This window comes from Diadema setosum, chromosome 12 (assembly GCF_964275005.1).
Source record: "Diadema setosum chromosome 12, eeDiaSeto1, whole genome shotgun sequence".
NCBI classification, from domain to species: domain Eukaryota; kingdom Metazoa; phylum Echinodermata; class Echinoidea; order Diadematoida; family Diadematidae; genus Diadema; species Diadema setosum.
Window position 1 is genome coordinate 12151672 of NC_092696.1, and position 23991 is coordinate 12175662.

The following is a 23991-nucleotide window of genomic DNA, read 5'->3' on the forward strand; positions in this document are numbered from 1 at the left end:
GAATAAAGTAGTAGTTTCATTGTCTGGATCTGCAACACAAGACCATAAAGTTCAATGTGTTCTTTCACCTTAGAAAATAACCTGATATAAATCTTTGAACATGAACACCACAGTACCGCAGCAGTATTGGTCATAAAGTACTGTCTACATCCAGTAGTAATGTACTGTATACGTCTTATATTTAGCGAGTCTAAATTTTTGCAAATTGGAACTTCCCGACGATTTCGCGAGTGGTTAAATTCGCGATAGCAGAGAACTGAACTGAATGGAGAAATGTGCATACCAATAGGTCACATTCATATCAAGATCAGAGTCCATTTTGTTGTGTGTCTTTACTTTTGCAAATAGCACCCCGACTTGTGAAATTCGCAGAAAAAAAAGAACTCGCGAAATATTTGGCGTATACAATAGCATGGGGAAATTGTACAGGCCTGATTTCCAAATTTTTTTCCCATCACTAGGATTAGGTTTTGTATGCATAGAATCCCCAAAAGCCATTAAAAATCTGAAAAAAGAAAATGAATTGTTGTGTTAGTACATTTGTAGCATTGTAAACAGGCATTCTGCTATATATACAAAAAGATTGATTAGTGGTATTATTTCTATAATTCTTCAGATATTACGAGTATGTTGTTTTCCTGTGATAATGTTCTGCAGCTTTCCAGGGTGATCTGCGAATAACAGGTGGTCCGAACCTCCTGTCGGGTAGGGTGGAAGTCTTCAATGAAGGTGAGTGGGGCACGGTGTGCGACGACAACTTTGACATCAACGACGCCAGAGTTGTCTGTCGCCAGCTGTTGACGGCCGAGGCAGTGGGCTTCTATCACTCAGCCGTGTACGGCCCCGGCAACGGCTCCATCGTCATGGACGAGTTGGATTGCAGCGGAGATGAGGCGAACCTGTGGCAGTGCCCCAGGACCGGGGCCACCGAAGGGGACTGTTCTCATTCGGAGGACGTTTCAGTCAGCTGTGAGATCCCCGGTAAGTGTCGCCATTTCCCTGTTTCACCCTTTGACCGAACATTGCCTATACTATTTTAAATTGTATAGCCCAGGGGGGCTGAGCTTCTGTGCCCTCCCCCAATACATTGTACATTTTGAGCTACATCCCCATTTATGATTTTAGTTTTTAAGACATTACAATTTTAAATGTAATCCCAAACAGTGTTTCCACAGGATTTGATGTTATAATAGATGTTATTTGGCAGATGTGTTGCAGAAATGAAAAGAAATGTTCTCTCTCCTGAAAATCCAGATTTCTGAGACATGATGTCTTTCCACCCCAGGGAAGATTTTTGTTTTTTACTAAGCTCTGTCAGTGAAAGAAACATTTCAATTGTCCCATTCCTTTTATGTGAAATCAAGGAATTCTGGTGCAGTACAATAACTTTCATTCATTTGATTTGTATACCTAGGCAACTCTCATTATAATGAAGTCCTCAAGAGTGGCAACTTTCTTTTACTATATTGAAATTTTGTTAAAGCTAAACAGCAATGTATGTAAAGAAGGTTATGAATGCTAGTGGGAATTGAATTTTAGGTTTGTTGTCTTGAGACTTTTTTGTAACTGTATTCGTTATAAAGGGAGTGCACTGTACATGCATCACACTTCTTTGTCATATTCCTTTTTGCCGCCACCAGTTCGTCTGTCAGGAGGGTCAAGTCCCAATGAGGGTCGCGTGGAGGTCCAATACTTTGATGGCTGGGGAGTGGTCTGCGACAGGGAGTGGAGCCTCGAGGATGGGGACGTGGTGTGCCACCAGCTGGGATACCCGGGCGGGGCCGAGGAGGTCTTCTTCGCCTCCCACTTCGGAGACTCGGAGACGGGACTGGTGTTGCTGGATGGCCTGCTCTGTGACGGCAGTGAATCTCAGCTGGTGCTGTGCCCCCACCAGGGCTTCCTGACCTCCCGGCTGGGCTGCGACAACACCCGAGAAGCCGGCGTGAGGTGCAGGCTGCAGAACGGTGAGAGACTTTGGGGTTCCTCGTTTTGGGGGTTTGGAGGTTTAGGGGTTTGGGGCAGGGGAAGAGAGAGTGGGGTTGGGGGTAGCTGGTGTCTTAGAGCGTGTTTCTGCTGAACAATGAAAATTCATGGCAATGCGAGATGATACAAGGTATGATGAGGTGACACCTTGAATTTTTTTTTTCCACAGCAAAAACGCTTTGGGTAGTGGGTGATGCAAGGTGATGCAAGGGACAATAAAATCTTTCTCTTATTTCATTGAATGAATCATATGGCAGAGCACCTGTGACCTTAAAATCTCCACCTTTCTGGTTCACTGCATTTTGCAAGTTTCCTTGCATTTACCCGGCTCCATCTGGCATCACAGTGTATTTTAGTTGATTAAGTTAAAAACTGAATCCCTCCGTCTCCTTCCATTAATATGCGTTCAAGGTTTTGTATTTAAGAGCGAACTTTGACCTTGGTGCATATGTTTCAGAAATGTAATATCATGGTCACCTTTTCTACCTTGTGTGGGGCAGATACCGGCACCGAGGCACCAACCACGACCTCGGCTCCGCCTCCACCACCTTTGGATTCTACTTTGCCTCCCGTCGACCTCACCCAGCACGGCATGGTCCGCCTGATGGACGGGGGGAGTCCCAACGAGGGGCGGGTGGAATGGAACGTGGGCGGAGTCTGGGGCACCGTCTGCGACGACTTCTGGGACCTGAAGGATGCCACGGTAGTCTGCCGAGAGCTGGGCTTCGTGTATGCCATTGAGGCGGTGCAGCTTGCCCGATTTGGTGAAGGCTCGGGACCAATCCTCGCTGATGATGTCGAGTGTCGAGGGACAGAAGGCAACTTCAGCAGCTGCATTAAGAACCCGATACACAATTGCGGACACTCAGAAGATGCTGGGGTTGTGTGCAGCACAGGTGGGTGTGAGGTGTAGTGTTAGTGTGCAGCACAGGTGGGTGTGTGGTGTAGTGTTAGTGTGCAGCACAGGTAGGTGTGTGGTGTAGTGTTAGTGTGCAGCACAGTTGGGTGTGAGGTGTAGTGTTAGTGTGCAGCACAGGTGGGTGTGAGGTTTAGTATTAGTGTGCAGCACAGGTGGGTGTGTGGTGTAGCGTTAGTGTGCAGCACAGGTGGGTGTGTGGTGTAGCATTAGTGTGCAGCACAGGTGGGTGTGTGGTGTAGTGTTAGTGTGTTATGGGTGGTTACATGTATGTAACATCTATAGGGATTTGTAGCTGAGGTTGATACATGTGTATTGTGTGGTCTCGGTGTGTCATGGGTGGCTATGCAGCTACCATGGATTGGTGTAGATTTAAATCTGATTTCAGATTATAATTCTCTAGTCTATACACATTTTGCTTTTTCTACGTATGTATCAAAATCACCCGAAAATTTTTGATTTCTGATTTTTCCAATAAACCTCAATATCACCCCTGTCAGGTTTATGTGGGATGTACAAAGTGTATGTATTGTGGATAGCTATGTATATGCAGCTAGCATGTATTGGTGTATGTAGCTCAGGTTGGTGTATGCTGTAATTTCAGTGTGTCATGGGTGGCTATTTTGCCTGGATTTGTACGTGTGTGTAGCTCATACTGGTGTGCAGTGTAGTTTGAATGTGTCATGAGCGACTATGTTAATATTGATTGATTGGTGGGTCAGGTGGGGTGTAGTTTTAGTGTCTCATGGGTTGCAACGTAGCATAGATTGGTGTTTTGCTGCGGGGGGGGGGGGGGGGGGGGGGGGCAGAGTTTTGGAGTGTGTCATGAATGTATTAGAATATGATTCAACTTTCCCTATAATACAGTATCAAGCAATTGGAGCAGTCGTGTACTACATATACAATGTATGCTTGCTTGGTTTTAATTCTTGTTAAAGACAGCTCTTCCTTTTTTTTTTTTTGGTGAGTAGAGATATTATGTTTATGGTTTCGTTACTTTCTTCTTGTCTGCAGAGGCCAATCCCGTTGTAGGTATTCTTTCCGACAGCACCCAGCCCGGGTCAGGGACCACGGCAATTTCGGAAGAGGGCTCCGACCCGGCGTTCCTCTGCTACTCCCTGTTTGACTTCCGCGAGGCCCGGGTCCTCTGCCGCGAGGCGGGCTTCGGCTCTGCCCTGCGCCTCCGCAGGACGACGGCCGTCGAGGCGGCGACCAGTGCCAGGTACAATTTCGAGTGCGTGGGAGACGAGGCGTCCATGGGAGTCTGCTCCCAGACGGAGGACGAGGTGATCTGTGAACCTACCGATGCCGCTGCTGTTGACTGCCTGACAGGTAAAGCATCTTGATGTGATAACACATGTGGTGCTGATGGAGGAGGCCCACAACAGAAACGATAAAGTGCAAATTAGTGGAACTTTTCACAGATTTTGCATGACATGAACTTGCACGAATGTGATGTTCACAAATTTTTGTTTTCATTGATATTATATTGTCCGCACATTTAATTGCAACTGCCAAATAGATAAGCCAGTTTGGGGTTCCACTTTGAGCATGAGCAGAAAAAGGTCATCTGTACCAGCAGAGCATGTTGGTTTTTAAATTTACTGAGATAAGCATCTGTAATGTAATGATTATTCAAGTGATCCTTATAAGTGGTGCTTCCCAGCATATCCACCTGACAGCAAAAGTGGTATTTGACAATATCAATAGAAAAATATTGTTAATATTCTAAATGCAAAATAATGAAATGGGTGCTTTCCACCTGGAGTAATCATTATAATGTTGTGGATATGAAAAAAAAAAAAAAAACCCAGCACAACAGTATGTCCCTTTTTTTTTTCCTCAGAAAGCATACCACTGATGAACGGGAGGTATTTTTTCTTTCTGTATATCTTGCAGAAGATGATGTCGTATCCATCAACCTGGTGGGTGGAGAGAACCCATGGGAGGGACGCGTTGAATTGTCTGTGAACAATGTAACAGGCACGGTGTGCGACGACAACTGGGACATCGCCGCCGCCGACGTTGTCTGTCGCCAGCTAGGCTACCCTGGTGCGGAGTCGGCTCTGAGCGCCGCGCACTACGGAGAAGGAGTGGGCGATATTCTTTTGGATGACGTGGATTGCACAGGAAATGAGGAGAATATCTTAGAATGTCTTCATGCTGGTCTATACAGCCACAACTGTCAACACTATGAGGACGCCTCAGTCGTTTGTCTGCATGGTGAGAAATTTATTCATATATGTGACCTGCTACAACAAAAGGATCCAAAAGTCAGGGAGGGCAGTTTTTTCTGAAAATGACATGACATTATTCCCATACTCTTCCACTTAAATTTCAATTATAACACAAATTATAAAAGTATGCGGTTGCGGAGATATCAATGATTTTAGTAGCGCTTGTCGAGCGTTAAAGAAATCAGCGTTTCAAGAAAACCGCCTTCAATGTTTTCCTTCTGATGCTGTTATGAGCATGGGGAGGCAAGACAGTTTTCACCTCTTGACATTAGAAGGTACATGTACTTTGTATGCTCCTAACAACAGACCGCGTTGTTCATTCAAGCTTAGCGCCAGCAGTCGACGCATGACACATCAGTAATCTGGCCAATGAGATCAATCCCTCGTTGCTAGGCGCAGAGTCTACCTGTGGCGCTAGATCCACATCTTCGGACACGTTTCTGTTCTGCTGAAAGTCAGCAAATCATGGCCAAGAAAAACATTAATTTCTTACCTTTCCTTTGATCATTTACCTTCGAAATTTCGGCAGATGATAGATGATATACATTAGACTACAAAATCATACCAAAAGCAGACATTCAATTGTTTTGACCGATTATGATAATCTCACTTCAAACTTGATTTTCTTGGTTCAGCTGCCAGTGACTTCAGGATCCTTTGTTGTGGCGGGTTACATATTCTTTACGTTGTGTGGGCTCAAAGGTGGAGAATTTTTTTTTTCTCTCTGTTCCCCCCCCCCCCCACCCCCTTACTTCGCCTTAATATGTATGAACCCCATGTAGAGACATTTATTATTATGACCTCTCTCCTGCAGGCATTTAATTAGCACAAGCTTAGATAATAGCAATGAGCTGTTTGTATATTGCTTGATTTAATCTCAGCATTGCCTTATTAATAGGCAAATTATTTTACGATAGATCCCCATTTATATTGTTTTTACCATAAACAGCAACAACAGCATGGTGAGAAATTTGTTCAACTTCAAGTGCAACATTCTATCACCCTCTCTCTCTCTCTCTCTCTCTCTCTTCCTCGCTGTCACACACACACACACACACAGTCTTTTTCCATCTGTTTTATTTGCAACCCCTTACTGTAAAAACTCTCAGCATGAAACTTTAGTGAATTTGAGCCGACAGCCTTTGGGGAATAGAACTTCCGCTGAATGCCACTGGCGTTTCACTGTATTGTGTCGAATTTTTTCATGTGCATTTTACTTTTGCAAATTTGTGCTCTTTGTGAAATATATGAAAGTTTCATGCAAGCAAAATATTTTTGATGCTTCAGTACCTCTTTCATTGTCTCTTTTTTTCTCTCTCTCAAAAGCTCCGCCGACAATGACTCCGATGGAGCGTGTGCGATTGGTCGGAGGCTCGCAGCCCAGTGAGGGGAGAGTTGAGGTGCTCTACGATGGTGTGTGGGGCTCCATCTGCAGCACAGGCTGGGACAAGGTCGACGCCGACGCGGCGTGCAGGATGCTGGGATACCCCGACGGCGCCCTCCAGGCCGTGACCATCCCGGAATTCGGCAGGGGAGACGTGCCGGTCGTCATGAGCAACGTCGAGTGTGGAGAGGACGCAGCAGACCTGGAGAGCTGCGAGTTTTCAGAGCCAGACCTTGCATGTTTAGTTGACCGTCCCGAGGCCGGTGTGCGCTGTAACACTGGACAATTCATTCGTAAGTCATCCACACAGAGCCACTGGGAATCATATCATAGGGAGGAGGATGCAAAGATGGATACAAAAAGAAGGATACAAATATTTCTCCATAATACACCTCTTTCTTCTACCTTTCTTCACCTCCTAAATGTTTTGTTTGTTGTTTTTTTTTTTTTTTTTCTCATTGCCATGGACTTAACTTGAAGGGCTTAAAGAAAAACAGATGAGAAGCAGGTTTATAGTTTGGGTTTTGGTTCCATTTATTTTCTCCAAACTGTAGAGTTGTGTGGTGACAATCATAGACCTGCCTTTCTGTTTTATTCATGATTTATTTATTATCTATTATTTATTGTATCTGTATTTATTGTGAATTCCATTGTGGCATTTTACATAAAAGTCTGACTCCATTCCCTGCTTCAAGCATTGCTGTTAACAATGTGGATTTGAATAGACATAACGTCATTGGGTCGACAAAACCTTGTATCTATAAAATGTCAAATGTTCTAGAGAGCCAAAAAACATGGCGGCCAAAGCACAAGAGTGAATGGGAGAGCCTTTCCTTTGACATGACGTGGTGGCTTTACTTCTTGAGTAAGACAGTTGGGATTTGTTCAGGACATCACTTAACTCATTTATTTGACCATTAATCAAAAAAGTCATTTTCACCAAACTTTCAGATACAAGTCTTGTCACCCCAGCGACGATATGGGCTTGTATTGAATTGTGCACTTGCGACCATGTGTGTTCGGAGCTTGATCTCTATAGAGTGGAAATTCTTTGCTTTTCACCCGCAGCTGATCCGTCGGAGGTTGCAGTGAGACTCGTGAACGGAAGTCAACCCAGTGAGGGTAGGGTGGAGGTGTACTACAACGGCACCTGGAGCACCATCTGCGACGATGACTGGGACCTACAGGACGCCCTCGTTGTTTGCAAGCAGCTGAACTACACAGGAGTAATTTCGGCCCCAAAACGAGCAAGGCAAGCCTATGTAGAATCTATTATCAATCTTTCCTCTGCTTGTATCATTCTATGTTTAGGTTTTCTAATCACTAGTATACAATTTATGTATTTGATAGTAATTGAGATTTGTTCTAGACATATTTGAGTAAACCTCTTAATCAGAACAAATCATATCTTTGACTTCCATTTAGAGCATTATTCTTGTCTGCATATTTCTTTCTGGATGCGGTGTACAGTGCCGCCCTCGGGAAACGTCACGCGGGCATTGTAGCTCAGTGCGTCTCCACGTTCTGTGAGCAATCCCGATGGAATCCCATTTTCTTTGCTCACTTTTCCACAAATATTTTTCTGTGACATGCTGAAGTTAGCTGCCACTTTCTCCAATCACTTAGTGGCCATTTTGCTGAACATATCTTTGTTAAAGGGACAGTACAGTATTGGTGGAGATGAAAATTGGGCTTTTAACTTTTTACGAGATACCAAGAAAACACTTATGATAAAGTACAGAGCATACCATTTCAAAAGGAATTCAAAGTTTATTTGATGAAAATCGGGTTTGGAATGACTGAAACATCCAAAAACAAAGTAAAACAAAGCGATCGTAATAAAGTGTGGGTCCCACACTTTATAAGAATCACTCTTTTTTGGATATCTCAGCCATTTTAAAACCAATTTTTATCAAATAAACGTTGAATTCCTCGTAGAATTACATGCTCTTTCATATTTCATAAGAGGTTTCTCATTATCTCACCAAAAAAGTTAGAAACTTGAAATTAGGTCTCAACCAAAACTGTACGATCCCTTTAATACTAGATAGTTGGTGTATGTCCCCACATACATAAAAAAGAGAGAATGTTGAAACTCAAGTCACAAATAGTAATGAGCAACCAGAGACAACGCAGGCATAAACTCTCAACAAGGTGAAAAGGGAAGGGGGAGGGACATATCAACTTTCTCAGATTCACTCCACAGTAATAATAATAATAATAATGATAATAATACTAATATTAATAATGATAATAATAATAATAATAATAATAATAATAATAATAATAATAATAATAATAATAATAATAATAATAATAATATTATTATAATAATAATATTAATGATGATAATAATAGCAATAATGATAATAGCTGCCACAACAGCTAATACTTGTGATCAGAAATTGGCTGCTTACTTCCATCCCTATCTTCACATCTAAGGTAGATTTCTGGTAGTGAGTTACGGTTACCATTCCCCCGGGTTTGGGACATGATGCCAGAACTTGATATGAAAAGAAGTCAGCCGCAAAGATTGTTTTACTGCACTGAAAAAGGAAAACCCTCCTTTCTAAAAAGCATTCCATCCCCTTTTAGTCTTGCTGCAGTTGACAGGTAATGGTGGCCATATTAAGGCCAATCAGTCACTTTGTGCCAACTGACATCAAAGGAAGAAGAGCAAAATGGTCTTACATTTAATAACAATTGAATACATCTGAAATACAGACTAAAGTTACATACATCACACGGTTCCAAGACATTTCTCCTCCCACAATTGCTTCCATGAAATGTCTGCCAAACATAAGCCAAACATAAATTCTGCCTTCAAACATAGCCCTTACCCTAATCCTAATCCTTATACCAAACTAAATCCAAAACCCTGTTACAATCCTGACCCTAAGTCCTTGGAGAATATAGGACCGGAGCAGCTCTCTCAGGAGCAAAATGTCTTGTCACCCATCTCACAGGCAATCACACACATTCACACACACATTTTAAAGGGATTGTACGGTACTGGTTGAGGTGAGGATTCAGGTTTATAACATTTTTGTGATGAGATGATGAGAAACCTGTTATGAAATGTCTAATTTCAAGAAGGATTCAATGTTTTTTTTATGAAAATTGGCCTTGAAATGGCTGAGATATCCAAAAGAGCAATCCTAATTAAATTGACAGGCCATGACTTTCATTAGGATCGCTTTGTTTTTGTACCTTGTTTTTAGATGTCTCGAGTCATTTCAAAACTGATTTTCATCAAATAATCTTTTAATACCCCTTAGAATTGTATGCTCTTCAACACTTCATAGAATGGTTTGTAAATATCTCGCAAAACGTTACACGCTGAATCCTCACCTCAACCAGTACTGTACAGTCCCTTCATGGGAATTGTGAAGTAGATGAGGCTACATCTAGGCTGTACCATTCCGATTGGCAGGTTTGGTCAGGGTACTGGTCCCATCGTGGCGGAGGACTTTGGCTGCTATGGCAACGAGACAAACTTGGCGAGATGCCAGCACGACCCATGGACTGTGCACGACTGCTCACATCTGGAAGATGCTTCGGTGGTCTGCCTTGATGGTAAGTTGCAACTGTAGCTGTTTGGGTGTGTGTTTTCTGTTGGTTTGCTGGATGGTGGGGGGGATATTGTCTGTGTTCGATTAGATTTACAAGCAGTGACAGTTTTCTGAATTCTACGTTTCTGTTGCAGTTGTGCATGATATGTTTTATGCAAAAGTCATGCCTCGCAGACCTGTACAATAAAGCAGGTACTGACCATTTGCAAGAAAAATAATCATAGCTTCCACAAGAGTTGCATCACAACAAAGCTTAGAAATTTCTCTACAACTTTGCTAGCTGCATGTCTACCATAAACGTTTCTATGAAAAGTTAAATGTCTATGCATTGCAGCCTCAGAATAATTTTGCACACAGCGGTTTTACACAATGGCATTCAAAGAGTTAAATAAAATGCCAGAAAATCATGTTTTTTTGTCAGTAAGTTTGCCTTGACGTCATCAGTGCAAGGTTGTTTAGCCATCTCTTGTGTAAAAGTATTTGTTTATTTTATATGAAAAGGTAATTAAGAGCAGATTAGCTTTGTTTGTGGATCAATCACGATTTGACGTCAATAAGTCAATAACATCATCACCTCCTTTGCCAATGTGGTTGCAACCCAGGGATGCCAGTTTTCCGGCAATAGCCGGAATTCCGGCTTTTTCATATTTTGGTGTCCAATTTCCGGCTTCGTGATATTATTTCCGTCTGTGTGGGAAAGCCGGAAAACACGAGAAAGAAAGAAAGAAAGAAAGAAAGAAAAACAAAAACAATATGATCATCTAAACTTATGGGACATTCACTTTCACGATTTCCATTGTATGTTTCGCATAATCTTATACTTGGGCATGAGAATATCACAAAACGACTGTCATGCAAAACTAGCGCAATGTTGCTGCTGCTAGCTGGGCCATGAGACATGCAACACGTGCGATGATAGCGATCGAACAGTGTGTGGTGTTTCTATGCGATGTACTACTAGTATGTGCAGTTGCGGTGCATGAATCATACTGCGCTCTCGCTATAGCTACAGCGCTGAGACGGTGTGGTGAGTCGATTGAGTCAGCTGAACGAAGCAAAACTACGGATTTTACGGCACTAGGACTTCTTTATTTTTGCTACAAATTCATTTCTCTGGATTAGATTTGAGGGAAGAAGAGCCCTCAGAAATGCTCAGATTGCACCAGAGAGCATCTGAGAACCCCAGAGCTTCCAGGGCCCTTGAGCGGGCCCTGGACCCCAGCCGAAGGGACTTCGCGCTCATGATGTGCGCTTCGCGCACATCAGTTTCGTTCACAACAAAAAATTTCCGGCCCAAGAGCAATTTGCCACTGGCATCCCTGGCAACCAATATTGGAGAAATTTGAAATTTCAAAATTCCACAATTTCCTCAAATCTGTGCCTGATTGTAACAAAGCTTCTGTCTGTCTTATTGTCTTTTGTGGTTTTACACTGCCTCTCTACTGAGGGTCACTGCGCATGAAATTGAAACCACACAACAACTTTGCTTTTCATCCATGCAGAGGACATCATGGAGGTCCGTCTGGTTGGTGGTATCTACCCTCAAGAAGGAAGGCTGGAGGTGTCCATCGACGGTCAGTGGGGGACGGTCTGCGATGACGAATTTGACCTCTTCGATGCCGACGTGGTTTGTCGCCAGCTCGGTTACGCCACGGCGGAGAAAGTGGTCTCCAAGGCTGGCTTCGGCGCCAACGAGGAGCTCCCGATCCTCCTCGACGATGTCGACTGCCGAGGTGATGAGAGCGCCCTCTCGATGTGCCTCCACCGCGGTGCCGGTACGCACAATTGCGGCCACAGTGAGGATGTAGGAGTCAAATGCGAAACCGGTAAGTTGTGTACGTTTCGGAATGTGTGACACCTGTGTTGATTTACAACCAGTTTCACCATTGTTTATTCTTAACAGTATTCTGTAGTTTGTTTCTTGGTATATCAACTCACTCCTTAGGCACTGCTTTTGTCACAAATGCAAGTGTGGTATATAAATAGTGCATTCATATGTTTTGTAAATTTACACCAATAAAGATAAACAATACCCTAGCTTTCCTCTCTTTCAGTGATATGATATTAGGCAGGATGGATGTTTTGACAGAGCATTGAACAAGGCTGATATCTATTTCAAATGTACTGTATGGTATACTAGTAAATCTTGTATCCCTTTATGTGCCGGTTACTTTAATTGTGTCCTACAACCCTGCTCAAATCATTTCCCTGGGGGATTGGAGACAAACAAGTCACAATTGCGTGGTGGAAAGTGTAGCCCCCCCCCCCCCCCCCCCATCTGTTCAACTAACTAACCAAATGTTTGTACGAAGTTCCTGTCTTTTTTTTCTCTCTCTCTGTTTTTCAGGGATGTGTGTCATGGGGTAATTGTGTCCATATTCAGGGCTCCACACTAACTTTTATTTTTGGTGGCCCAAAGGCAAACATCCGACATTTTTTGGTGGCCCGATCAGGCCACCAAAGTCTTCATTTGTGAAATTTTGGTGGCCTGACGTGCGTTTTTAGTGGCACCGGGCCACTGTTAGTGTTGAGCTCTGCCATATAGCTTTTTATTGACGGCATACTTTAGTATTCAGACATACACAAAGTTGAGTTTTGTATGGTTTGTATTTGTGCACAATCTACCACCTGTTATGTTGTCAATGGATTTTCATAAAGTTTTGTGGAGAGATTAACCCTGGTATGAAAAGGACACCTCTAGGTTTGGTGGTGTTGACCTGATTGGTCTGTTCCTGTACGGGGTCAAAGGTCATTCTTGCCAGATGAACATTTGCAAAAATGTTTTTGAAATGCCATGGCTTGCTTTAAAAAAAAAAAAACACCCAAATAAAATAAAGGAGAAAAAAACCTTTGAGTTGAGGTATATTTCTTCCATTTGTTGCTTGACAGGTACCCCAGCACCCCCTCCAGTGGAGGTGAGACTGAATGGCAAGACCCCAGAAGAGGGTAGGGTGGAGGTGTACCACGATGGAGAGTGGAGAGCAGTCTGTGATACCGAGTAAGCACCGGAGGTCATTTCCCATTTGGCCCAGCATTCATTGAAATTTGTCATGAACCCATTTAGGATGAGTCACCAGTATACTCGGGGAGGTGTCTGTATGAAATGCGTGTTGTACCAAAATGAGCCCTTGGTCAACGGGGTAATAAGAGCAAATATGCAACGTGGGATTTATTAGTATGATGATGCTGTTGCATACAGATTTTGTTTTATTCCCTCTTCTTTACTTATAAGTGAAAATGTTTTAGTGATGTATTCCTAGTGACCGACATCACTGCTCTTTTTCTCCATTTGAAGCTTACAGATTCGTATTGTGTGTCTGTCTATAGCTTTCATGCACCAATGCTCCCAATTTTCAATCTTAATGTGGTCCTTATACTCTTAATTTCTGTGAGTACTTTTTGCATTTGAATCTATTTCTGCACTTAGCCTTTTTTTTTCAATATCTTAGTGTGTCCACTTTCCTTGCTCCCTACATCATTGTATTTTGTTCTCCAAACACCGCCCCCTCCCCCCATGTGTCTATTTCTGGTCTTCAGTCACGTTCAAATTCTCCAAGGTGAATCTAACCCGAATCAATCCATACTGTATGATACTGTCCTATCATGCCAGACTGAGCATGTTCCAGTACTTTGTGGAGAAAGCATTACTGGACTCGAGTCAGAGGAGTTCAGATGTTTTGTAGTTACAGGCTCATGCACCTAGCATGCTTACGCTACATGTCCCAACCACCCCCCCCCCCAAAAAAAAAAAATAATAATAATAATAATAATCAGCTTTTTGTATTGTGATATACTGTAAATGCCAAATATATCACGAGGTTTTTATTTTCGCAAATTTCGTGAGTCAGGTGCTATTCACGAAATTAAAGACACACAAAATATTGACTCTTATCATGCTATGAATGTGATGTATGCATATACATTTCCCCCCGTTCGGTACAGGTCTCCACGATTTCGAGTTTAACCACTCGGAAAATTGTCGGGAACGTCCTATTCGTGAAAATTTAGACTGGCTAAATGTATGGCGTATGCAGTAGTGCTTGTTCTTCTCAAGCTCACTTTTGCTACAGTTTTGGTATACTTTTGGATCGCATTGGAAAGTAGTCCACTTTTAGCTCAGGATAGTATGGTGCGGTACATGTGAGGAGAGAACTCGAGTACTGTAAAAGTGGATATTTTCGCTAAACTAATTTTTTGTGCTCGGTGGGTTTAAAAGAGTTTTCGCATGTTTTTAATTCCACGGAATCAAGACATCAATTACTGGAACGTATGGCAAGCAAAATATTTGTGTGCTTTTATTTTCGCGCTAGTTTGTGGTTGCACGAAATGCACAAAAATTTCATCACCACGAAAATTTCCACTTTTACAGTACACTTTTCATCACTTCCGGTGCACTTTATCCAACTCATCTCTCTCATTCCTACCCGATCTCAGCTGGGACCTGAATGAGGGCCACGTTGTGTGCCGGCAGCTGGGCTTCCTCGGGGCCCTGTACGCTGACACCGGGTCCTTCTACGGTGGAGATCCCATCGGCTTCTGGCTGGACGATGTCCAGTGCATGGGGACCGAGGCAAACCTCGGCCAGTGCGCTCACTCTGCATTTGGGGAGACAGGGTGCTTTGCTGATCAGGAGGCTGGCGTGCTGTGTGAGCTACGTGAGTATTTCAGCAGAGCGACAGAGTCTTCCGTACCACACCCCACCCCCCGATTTGGCAGGTGTCTCCAAAAAAACCTAATAGAATATCTCTTTCTGTTGTTCAGAGAGGATAAACATTCTGTTGTTGTTGCTGTTGATGTTGCCGTTGTTGTTGTGTTGTGTTGTGTTGTGTTGTTGTTATGGTGTGGTGTTGTAGTTGTTGGGATGTTTGTGTGTTTGTTTATGATAGTTTTATGCTGTGCTGAGAGGATATACATTCTGATGTAGTTGTTTTGTTCTCGTTGCTGTTGTGTTGTGTTGTTCTGTCGTTGTTGTTGTTGTTGATGTTGTTATTGGTGGTGGTGGTGGTGGTATGTTTGTTTGTTTACGATACTTTATTTCAGTATGTGGATGCAGTGTCCAAGTATGATCTAGGAAAACAATGACAAGAAAACTGATTCCAGGGTCTTTAAAGTCACTCATGAATCTTCAGCCACTAAGGGAAGATTTGTCCATTTTCACCTCTTCCCCCATTGCATCATATCATGGAACGTGGGCAGACTCGCCACAGCAGAGCTGCCAAGTTTCCCTGATTCTGCAGGAGTCTCCCTGAAAATGTCACAATCTGTTCATGTCTGAATAAGAAAATATTTAAATCTCCCCGAGTTGGGAATTATTTTTGCCCATTGAAATGCATGTAACACACAGATAGCTCCCTGATTGTTGTGTGGAATCTCCCTGATTTGGATGTGGGAATGTCAGCACACCTGTCACAGAACTTGTTGCTAAGTAATGTCTTGATCTCCGTCTCTTTCCCCATTTTTTCCTCCCCCTCCCTCTTTGAGCAGCGAGTAGCGGCAGTCTACGCCTCACAGGGGGCGACAGCAGCCTGGAGGGACGTGTTGAGATGTTCCACCTTGGAGAGTGGGGCACTGTCTGCGATGACTACTTTGATAAATCAGGTAACGTCAGGGTCAAGTTAAAGTAGTTTCGGCTCAATTTTTCATGTATGTATGTGTGTGTGTATGTATTTGTCTTTATTATCATAATTATTATTATTACCATTATTATTATTATTGATAGTATTATATATAATATTATGCTTTATGCTGCATTCCCCACTTATTTGCTTACAGTAGAACAGTCAAGGGTTCAAGGGTGCATTTGCCACCACACCATTTTGGAAGGCGCAGAGTCGAACTACACTTTACTAGCAATCGATATGATTGTTGTGTGTTAATGGTATCTTGATCGCAGCCAGAGGCTGAATATTGCAAATGATTTTACAAAACTGAAAAATATGCATGTACTGTTAAGTATTATATAAACATAAGAATGTAAAATTACAAAATCCAGGTAGCATACAGGCTCATGCAGAACAAGAACAATTATATATTGCATCAATAAAATATAAATAATAATTATCAATTCGGTTTGTAAAAAAGTAAACTAGGGAAAAGCAGCGGAGATATATCCCCAAAAAAGTGCAGAATACTAATTTCAATAAAAATTAAATGCAAAAGTTGTTAACAATATATGATACAGTATATATAAAGACACAAAAAAACATAATCCAAAGTATAATAAAAATATGCTTTTGTCCTAAATTAATGTTATTCTGGTCAAGCACCTGCCAAAGTGATTTTTGCCTTGAGCAGCGCATCTCATTCTGAAAGATGCAGAGTGTGAAAAGCAACTTTGGTAATCACTGAAACCAGTGTCCTTCTCATCCTATCAAAGGGATGGTATAGTATAGGTGGAGATGAGGATTGGGCTTTTAACTGTTTGTGAGATACCAAGAAATATTTATGAAATGATACAGAGCATACCATTCTAAGGAATTTGAAGTTTGTTAGAAAAAAAAATGGTTTGGGAATGGATGGGACATCTTTAGACAAAGTGAAAGAAAGCCAATCTGTCGCACCTTTTATTAGAATTGCTCTGTTTTGGATATCTCAGCCATGTCAAAAACAATTTGAATCTAATAAACATTAAATCCCTCTTGGAATTACATGCTCTTCCATACTTCATAAGAGATTTGTTGGTATCTCAACAAAAAATGTTTGAAACTTGAAGGTAGGTGTCTACTTAAACTATAAATTCCCTTTAACTGATTCAATGTAGTTTTAGAAGTAGCAGTTGCTATTGTTGTTGCAATACTCATTTCATTCAAAGGATAACAAAATGTTTAAACAATTTGAAGCATTTATTGGAGGTTTGCATTGCCAAGTTGCTCACTTTTGTCCCATGCATGAAGCAGAAAGTCAAAATCCTTTTTTCAAAATTTAGGTCGGATAGACATGAAAACTACCATAACCACCATATGTTTGGAGTTTGAGATGTCATGTTGCATATTAAGATAAACCTGAAAGATTTGCTGTACTGTGATACCCTCCATTCCACATCCTGTTTTATCTTCACAGATGCCGATGTGGTCTGCCGCCAGCTAGGATACGGGCCAGCCGCCGGCTTCTTTAGCGCCGAGGTGTTTGGGGAAGGCAGCGGGGCCATCCTGCTGGATAATCTACAGTGCGAAGGGGAAGAGTCCAGGCTGGATACCTGCCCAGGTAACGAGATTGGTGAACACAACTGTAACCACGGCGAGGATGTAGGAGTGGCTTGCACAGTGCCAGGTGAGACTTGAATCGAATCGATCTTGCATTTTGTAGAGATTGCCAGCTGATGTAATACATATGCATATAATACATGCATTTGTTTGTACAGCGACTACAGTGACTCGTAGGAAGACATGTCCAGATTTTGAATATCACAGTCTTCAGCTGCGTGGTAATATCAATGATTTTGTTTTGTTTTTTTGTTTTTTTTGTAAACAGACAGTATCAATGAGACAGTGAATTTGGGAGCAGTGATTTAAAAAATGGTCAAGATATCACTTTTGATGCCTATGTATGGGTTAGTTGTATCACAAAACATACTATCATATAAAATATTTGCAGTAAAGCCTAAAATTTAATGAGATATTGCTATTTTTCTTGTGCTACCATAACTGTAGATGGTTTATTCTGGAAACATTTTTATTATGATTATTGTTCACATTTTGTATATTTACCAATACTTAGCATTGATTACACTGGTTCAAATTTTTACATTGGTTGTTTCTATTCCTAACTCACATTTTAAAGCTATTTTGAAGCACTGATGCTGACTTTTGAAATAATAAATCATTCCTTTAACAAGAAATGCCGCTTTATAATCAATCGATTGCCTCATGAAGATAAAGCGATCAATCTCCAAAGAAGTGGACTCAGGAATGTGAATGCAGGCTGAACCTTTCCAGGATCACAGTCTTAGAATGCTATTGACTTTCTACTTAACCCTAATCCCACCGGGTTTTTTGAGGGACTTGAAACTACTGGGGGGCAAAATGCCCCCACCCGATGGGAATAGGGTTAAACCTGTTGCCACAAGACTAAAAGGGTTAACAGTGGTTCCAGAGATGTTAAGGCTCAGCAGTTTTTGGCGTAATCATAATCATAACTACATGAGAGACCCATAGAGTCTTCATTGTCATTTTTACCCGTGCCCACAGCTGAGGTTGTTCTTCTATTGGCACTGTATGACTGGATAATGGAAGTTTTATTTCCGCTTCAACCAATTTTCAATTCAGTTGGTCTGGTTTCTTGAAAATACTGTCGTGGCAGCCAAAGGGCTGCATTGCAGAGTGATGATACAGATGGACAAGTTCAAAACCTGCACAGTATAGCATAAGAAACAAATTACTAATAAATTAATGAATGACAAGGGGACAGAACAAAACAAAACACACACATAAACACTTCAAATATACACACATATATATATATATATATATATATATATATATATATACCAGAAACAGACATATTCTGTAATCAAAATCATTAAAAAGAAAGATAATTATATTGCCATCATTAACAAATTTAGATATCATCAAGTCAGTAATATAATGCGAGGTTAAAATACATTTCATTTTCTTTTTTTAACTGAGGAGATTATGTACATTGTAAGCTAATGATATATATTGCTTTTTGTAAAGTTACATGATAATTCACCCAACTGAAAAAAGAAAATAAACTCTTTCTCTTTTTTTAGTACGTCTGTCTGGGTCGCCATTACTATCTGAGGGAGTGGTGGAGGTATACTACGAAGGAACTTGGGGACGAGTCTGTCTTCACGATTTCGATGATGCCGCGGCAACAGTAGTCTGCCGTCAGCTCGGCTTTACTCAGGGAGTGGTTGTGGACGCCGCAGATTTCCCAGATATCCCTGAGGCTGCGACGTTCCTGATGGATGATGTAGTGTGTGAAGGTGACGAGGTCCTACTCGCAACATGCCAACATAACGGATGGGGAATCCACAACTGTTTCCCCCCGATAAGTGCTGCAGTTTCATGCTCAAACGAGTAAATAGACCAAAATTATTGTACGTTCCAACCCAAGTATCCTATTTGTAAAGCAATAATAAACTATTTTATGAGCAAATGTGTACCAAGGTATTGTTTGGCAATTCATTGATAAGACTACTGTGCAGGAGAAGATATAGCAAGGTAGATAAAACATTTGGGGCACAATGACTCAGTCACGGAAAGAGGCTGCATGAATAAAACATTTTTATCTATGAAATAGTGTAATGATGGAACAAGTTTATGTGAAAAAAATTATACCTCTCACAACAATGTAATTCCTACTTATTTGCGTGTATGTGTGTGCTTTCGATTTTTTTTTTTCAACTCGTATTTCACATGCATTTACCCTCTTTGTTTTTATGCATTAGTGTGGTGTGTGAATTTTAAACCATAGCAGTCCAGTTGTCAGAAATTAACGTAACCCTTCAATGTAATGAACATAATCTTCTTGTTGGTCTCAAGGCATTTAGCACATTTTCTGTTTGGATGAAATATTCAGAAAGAATGCAGTTGCATTTAAACCAGCTTGTCATCGACTCCTTTGCTCTATTTCTCATGGAAATGGTTTGCTTGATATTCATACACCATCCGTTTGTAAGTTTACAATCAGGACTAGGTGATATCGACTCCTTTGCTCTATTTCTCATGGAAATGGTTTGCTTGATTTTCATACACTCCATCCGTTTGTAAGTTTACTATCAGGACTCCAAAATACAGGTCTCTTGATCATATTTTGCAAAGGTTAATGTAATGCTTTTTTTAATCAGGGGAGCTATGTATTGACATTAGTATAACTGGTTGAAGGAGGGATAAATATCCAATATCAAACATTGTCACAGCTGCTAAATTTCACTTACACTGTACCCAAGAGTGTTTGCAGCTGAATTTGAGGATTTCTGTTAAGCAGCCTTCTTAGTTTAAATGTTGATTGATTGATCAATCAGCTCGCAGGTAATTTGATTGTTCCTTTGAAGCAGAACTTCTGTGACACCTTTAAAGGTTCTTTTTGAAGTAATTCATCAATTAATTTCCTTCAATTCAAGTTGTAAAATAGATTTGCTTCATTTTGTCAGTATTCATGTTTTGTGACAATTTCCACTTTTTGCAATGCGGGTCATAAGGTTTCATCAGTATCAGCAGGACAACAAGAACAAAGAAAAATGTCAAGCCTGAGAAAGAAAGAAAAAATGTGGTAAGAGTTGTGATGGCTTGCATGATGGACAGCCATATATGAATAAATCATGTGCAAAGTGCACACACACACACACACACACACACACACAAGCAAACACTCAATACAAATGCTGCATTGAAGATTCTCCACACATGGTCATCGTTCATTTCTTTTTTATATCAACCAATTTTATTTTGTAACTACTTTGTCTTTCTATCTACATAATGGCTTTGTTGTACATGTATTGTTCATGAGGTGCTATGATGACCAGAACTAAGAATCATATTTTGTGGATGACTTGCAACATGAATAAGATTTTGATAGTGTTTTAATTTTATGAGTTGTTAATGTCAAGTTATAAGTCATGTACAGTAGACACTTGGGTCAAAGAAGTCATTTGTTATAGAATGTTTTTATCTGTGTTATTCAAAAATCAAAGAAACAATGTTCTGCCTACGTGTATGTACGTCCAAGAATTGTTGGTTTCCTTTGCCAAGTGTTTGTACATTTTTTGCATTCATCATAATGATACACCAATATCATGTCTAAAAGAAGAAAGCAGTCAAATTTTTTTTTTAATGAAAATAGGGTTTGGCTTTCTAATTCCCATTGTGGAAAGAAAAAAAAATATATATATAGTGTTCTGTGATTTCTACCATGTAACGTTACATTACAAAAGTTTGAAATATGGATTGTTTACGTTTACGAGCCTTGTTGACTGGTGTCCAAACATGTGATAACTTGATCAGAAACAGTAATAAAGATTTGAATGACAGCATATCAGTGTTTAGTTATGTCTCATGTTGTTGTTAATGCAGAGTTATCAAATTCTTGCTTCAAGTTTTTTTTTTTTTATTACAACCGATCAACAAATAATTGCCCTACATCAATGTGAATAACCGACTAATTATTAAGTGTATAGTAGTATCATAGTAGATTGTTTCTATTTGTATGGCTACTACATGTACTAATACACTGATTAATTCGTTACTTAAGTACAGTGATGAAGGACAATTTGTCAATGTGTTCATGCTGTTGCCTGCTTTTTCCCACTCACAAACCAATGGAGATTAAATGTAAAAGCTTACCATTAAAGCGAACCCAAAGAGCAATGTGTATTGAATGAAAGCAGCAACATTAGTAGAACACATCGGTGAAAGTTTGAAGAAAATAGGACAATCAATGCAAAAGTTATTAATTTTTAAAATTTTGGTGCTGGAGCCACCGGATGATGAGACTAGTAGAGGTTATGACGTATGACGTATGATACAAAGAACATTGTTTTTAAAATCCACAAAAATTCACTTTTCTATCATAATGAAAGAGCACTTGACTAACTACTTTCAGAAAGTAGGGGGAATAATTGCTACCCTTAACATACGTCAGTATCAAGATGATGGAATGTGTAATCTTCATGATAAATTAATTTTTGTGGAATTTTATGAAAATGCAACAACAAACCGACTTTCTAGCTAAAGATTTATTCTTGGATACATTAAACCAAATGCATATAAATGAATTTTGAAAGTATCAGAGCAACAACATTTAAAAATGTATGGCTAGGGATTGAATTAAAACAGTGATTAACAAATCAGCTGCTCGAGCTACAAGGCAGTCGTGAACATTAGCTCAATTTCAACTGAGTATGAGCAATGAAGTTCAATTCATATATTTTGATTCTCATTTTTTTTTCCCAACAAAACATAACACCAAATAAATCAGGAATTATATTATAAGCATATTAATACATTAGAATGTGTGAAACGAAAATTAACAAAATAGAGATAAACGTACATACATACCGGCAAAATTATGCGAAAGCAAAGGAAAGGAATTTCAAGTGAAGCTGTGAAGCTAATGCAATTTCAGAAGACCCTTGTTCAGAAAAAGGAGAGTCGTATTGGGTGAATAATAATAAAGAGTTTAATAAAATTCTCATAAGCCTTTTACTTCACATACTTCCTACGTCATAAAACCAACGTTAAACATTTCAGTTGGAAAACTCTTATTAAAAAGATTGAAAGTTTAACAGATATCTGAGAAAAAAAGGTTGGTATATTATTTCGACTAAGGAATTATGTGCCAAGGTATAATCTTGATACTGATGTATAAGACACTACTGCAACCTCATTTTGAATATGGAATAGGAATTTGGGGAGTACATGTACTTATGAATCAAATTTAAAGAGCCTGTATATTACCCAAAAGATATACAAAAATTGTATCCCGTTTCTTCATCAATTGAAAAAATATTAATCCAGTTTGCTTGTGTCCACGATGGCACGTGTTGTAATTTCTTTTTCTCTCTCTCTTATTCCTTTTTCCTTTTTCCTCTTTTTCTTCCTTCCTAACTGGATTTAAAGTAAGTTGACACTGTTTCCTTTTTTAAATCCACCACAAAAATAAACAAACTTCAAAAGAAGGAGAAAAAATATTCCACACAGAATGATACAAAAGTGGCAAATCGGATAAAGAATATATGGCATTTTCAGATATCAAATTTTTGCAAGAAACTTTTCTTGACCAATCCAAATGAATATCGAAATGAGCGAGTTGATGATGTCATACCGTCACAATTGTTCCATGTATGTTCTATTTGAAATTCGGGGGGGGGGGGGGGAATGTTATTTCAAGCTGCGCTGTAATATAGTATAAGCTTGTTCTCGTACCCAGATAAATCAGGGTAAACGTTTGATCGTCTAAATTTTGGGTCGGTTTTTTTTTTTGTGTATACAGCTAAAATATGAGATTATTGTCATTTCTGTGTATGAAAAGAATAAGAAATTGTGAGAACATGACATCGTCAACTTGCTCATTTTAATATTCATGAAGACTGGTCAAGAAATGTATTCCGAGAAAAAAAAAAATGATTGAAATGTCAAAAGTCTTGTCTTCCTCATTACAAATTCCAATTTTTGTCATTTTTCTTATCGTTCTGTTGGGAAGATTTTTCTCTTTCTTTTGAAATTTATTTATTTCTGGCGTGTCTGTCTTCAGGTTGCTGTAAGGTTTGCATCCGATGTAGCGACACTACGGCCAACAGGCAGCTGCGATCTACGCCATCTACGCTGCCATCTACGTCAATGTCTAATTCATATGCACGACTCGGTTATGCACGGGTGTCTGTCCTGGTGTCAGTAAATCAACCAAACGTTGCGTCCTCTTTCTTCTTTTTCAAAATGCGTGAAACGTCTATGTAGAGCCCATCCTTTGCATTAGTCGTGTTGGCTACCACATTTTCGTACACGACACCATTCTCACCATCTTGGTTTATGACGTCATTGAGAGGTCGTGAACCAGACTGAGTGTTTGTGGAGCTTGGAGTACCTCGCCTTTGAATTATTTCCACGGCAGGACTGTGGTCCTGAAAGAAAACAAAAAGATAAAATAGCAGTTATCCGTGGCTGCTTTGCTCGGTTATTCATAATTTACGAGTAAATGGAGAGATCATAATTATGCCTATTTGGTGTTTGTGTGTGTGTATGTGTGTGTGTGTGTGTGTGTGTGTGTGTGCCAGTGATTATTGACGCACCCTATGTACATCAATGTAGGCCCTTCATAATATAGGCCTATACCGATAAGATTTGAAGAGTTTGTTCGCAAAAACAGATAACTCCATATTTGCCAAATGGAGATATTTCCGATTAAAGGTCAAGAAAAATAAAGAGAATAATAAGAATTTTT

The 23991-nt window shown here is 40.3% G+C and overlaps 1 protein-coding gene across 1 annotated transcript in view; it reads left to right on the forward strand.

The window, feature by feature from the left end:
• LOC140235719 (uncharacterized) overlaps positions 1 to 21085 on the forward strand; it is a 106257-nt gene extending 85172 nt beyond the window's left edge. Inside the window, exons 42-55 of the mRNA XM_072315732.1 lie at positions 658 to 981; positions 1641 to 1964; positions 2484 to 2879; positions 3914 to 4231; positions 4799 to 5143; positions 6463 to 6813; positions 7589 to 7772; positions 9954 to 10096; positions 11595 to 11918; positions 12982 to 13090; positions 14527 to 14747; positions 15574 to 15690; positions 17152 to 17361; positions 18821 to 21085. Coding sequence (XP_072171833.1) covers positions 658 to 981; positions 1641 to 1964; positions 2484 to 2879; positions 3914 to 4231; positions 4799 to 5143; positions 6463 to 6813; positions 7589 to 7772; positions 9954 to 10096; positions 11595 to 11918; positions 12982 to 13090; positions 14527 to 14747; positions 15574 to 15690; positions 17152 to 17361; positions 18821 to 19134 — 3680 coding nt within the window. The 3' untranslated portion in view covers positions 19135 to 21085. The remainder of the gene's footprint in view (positions 1 to 657; positions 982 to 1640; positions 1965 to 2483; positions 2880 to 3913; positions 4232 to 4798; positions 5144 to 6462; positions 6814 to 7588; positions 7773 to 9953; positions 10097 to 11594; positions 11919 to 12981; positions 13091 to 14526; positions 14748 to 15573; positions 15691 to 17151; positions 17362 to 18820) is intronic.
• The last annotated feature ends 2906 nt before the right edge of the window (positions 21086 to 23991 follow it).